Raw genomic sequence first — 2274 nt, 5'->3', positions numbered from 1 at the left:
AGAATAGAATCCTTTCTAACATCTTTCCTCTGGGATCAACTGTGGCACCACCCCAAAGGGGGTTATGAGCATTAAAATCACCAGCAAGAATAAAAGGAATTGCGTAATTGCTGTTGCAGGTGGGAGATAAATTGAACATATTGTTAAAATTCTATAGAGGCAAATTTGTACTGCAACAGCTTCCAGATCCGTCACCAAAGGGACCTCTTTTGCTGGAACAGCCCCACGGGTAATGATGGCTACTCCACCGGATGCACGGGTTGTGTCAGTTCGATCTTTCCGGAAAATGTTATACCTTCGAAATGGATTTTGTGTATGTGCATTTAGGTATGTTTCTTGGACACAAAAGCATGTTGCATTGTACTTTTCAAAAAGATCATGAATATCGTCCAAGATGGAAAGCAACCCACGACAATTCCATTGGAGGATTGTGTGGCCCATCAGAAGTACAGAACTGAAAAAAAGTGCATACAACAATTTGTTATGTCAACCAAAAAGAAGGATTTTCATTACCTATGGCTCCTAGGTCTTACTCCTCTGGGGAGGAGTAATCCTTGGCTTCCGGGGTTTTCTTCTGGCCTCCGCTAAATCCTTCTCCGATATCTCGGGGAGAGAACCACTCCTCGAGAGGTTTCCTCTTGCGGGCGTCAGAAATGGTGAGCGCAAGGAGAGCTCCGAGCTCGAATTATCATCACACTCCATAGGGCCCGCCTCCATGGAGGGTGATGACAAGGGTAGGACTGCTTTCGCAGTCACTACCGTATTTTCATCATGGGGCTTAATTTTCACCCCGTCTTCACTTGATAGTTGAGTTCTAGGCGGAGTGTCTGTTTGCGTGTGTACAATTACCATCTTTGGTTTCTGTTGAAGCACTGCTGAGAAAGATTTCTGTGTAATGAAAGGGGATACTCTCTTCCTTGCTTCGGGGTAGCTGATGTTTTCAGGAACCTTGATGCGTAGAATCTCTTTCTCTAATTTCCACTTAGGGCAGGATCTCGAGTAAGAGGGGTGATCACTAGTGCAGTTCACACAACAATCAGGCCCTCTACACTCTTTAGTATCATGGCCCTGCTGGCCAAACCGAGCACAGCATGGTGACCCACGGCAGGCGTCAGCAGCGTGCCCAAAGCGGTTGCACTTAAAGCAACGAAGAGGGTTCGGGATATATGGACGGACGTCTGCAAACAAATACCCAACTTTCAATTTATCGGGCAGTGAGGGTCGGTCGAAGGTAGGGACTACGTTTCTGGTGGTGATATATTCATTATTTTTCCGAATCTTGAGCTTTCCAACATCAATTACAGCCTGTTCCTTTAAGTTCATAAGGATCTCCTCTACTGGGACGTCCATCATCAACTCCGCGATAGCTACCACACCACGACACGTATTGAGGGTCTTATGCAGGGAAGCAGATATCGGGACATCAAGCATTTCTCTTGTGTTCAGGATCTTTTTGCAATCAGCCTCTGACGTACACTTGATAAGAAGGTCATCAGATCGCAGTTTTTTTATTTCGGTGATGTTTTTCGATAGGGAAGACACCGCCTTCTCAATAAAGAAGGGTGACATTTTCCCAAGTGGTACACGTTTTTCTTCTTCCGAGGAAGTGGAAGATAACACGATGTATTTGGACATGAAAGATTGTTCATTTGGTTTGGAAACTTCGGTCAGGGGACGTTTGCCGCCCCCGATCGTAGAAGAAGAGAAATATTTAACCATACGGGTTTGATAACTAGGCATTCCTCAAGGTCACCCACACTTCATGCCCATACATGTGGGAAGGTCCCGGAGTTTTGAGAAAACCCATCGGCCAGGGCCTGACCGAGACCCTAACCGCCACCGTTCAAGGTTTCTACCCTTCGCCTTACATCCCCTCGGTACGGTACGGATAACACCTTGGGACTGGGGGCTGGGGTCCGTGGTGGCGCCACTCACCAAACACCAGCCGAAGCCGGTGCCCCCTGCGGGGGCCCAGCACACGTACGGGTCACACGACCTCTGGGATGGGCTTACTGTTCCTTTGAGAACAAGCAGTCCTGGCTCCGGTGCGGACACGTGGATGCTGTGCGCCTTCCCTAATCAAGGAGCAGAATTTACAGAACACATACACTTTCAAAGGGTGATGATGATGATGATGATTAAGGTTTTTTGGCGCATTTGCGCCGAGGGCCACTTTCAAAGGGGATCTACTAGTTACCTGATGTCACATATAAGTAAGCATTCATTGATTTGTGCGCTTCAACCGCGTTGCCGTCGAGACCCTCACGGGTGACG

General features: G+C 47.7%; 1 protein-coding gene across 1 annotated transcript; it reads right to left on the bottom strand.

The window, feature by feature from the left end:
* Window positions 1–522: 522 nt before the first annotated feature.
* LOC135389668 (uncharacterized) lies at window positions 523–1719 on the bottom strand. The gene has a single exon (XM_064619701.1). The coding sequence runs from the start codon at window positions 1717–1719 to the stop codon at window positions 523–525; it is 1197 nt and encodes a 398-aa protein (XP_064475771.1).
* Window positions 1720–2274: the final 555 nt, after the last annotated feature.

Source organism: Ornithodoros turicata, chromosome 3, assembly GCF_037126465.1.
Source record: "Ornithodoros turicata isolate Travis chromosome 3, ASM3712646v1, whole genome shotgun sequence".
In the NCBI taxonomy this organism is placed as follows: Eukaryota; Metazoa; Arthropoda; class Arachnida; order Ixodida; family Argasidae; genus Ornithodoros; species Ornithodoros turicata.
Note: the sequence above shows the minus strand (reverse complement) of the source record. Positions and strands in the feature narration are given on the sequence as shown.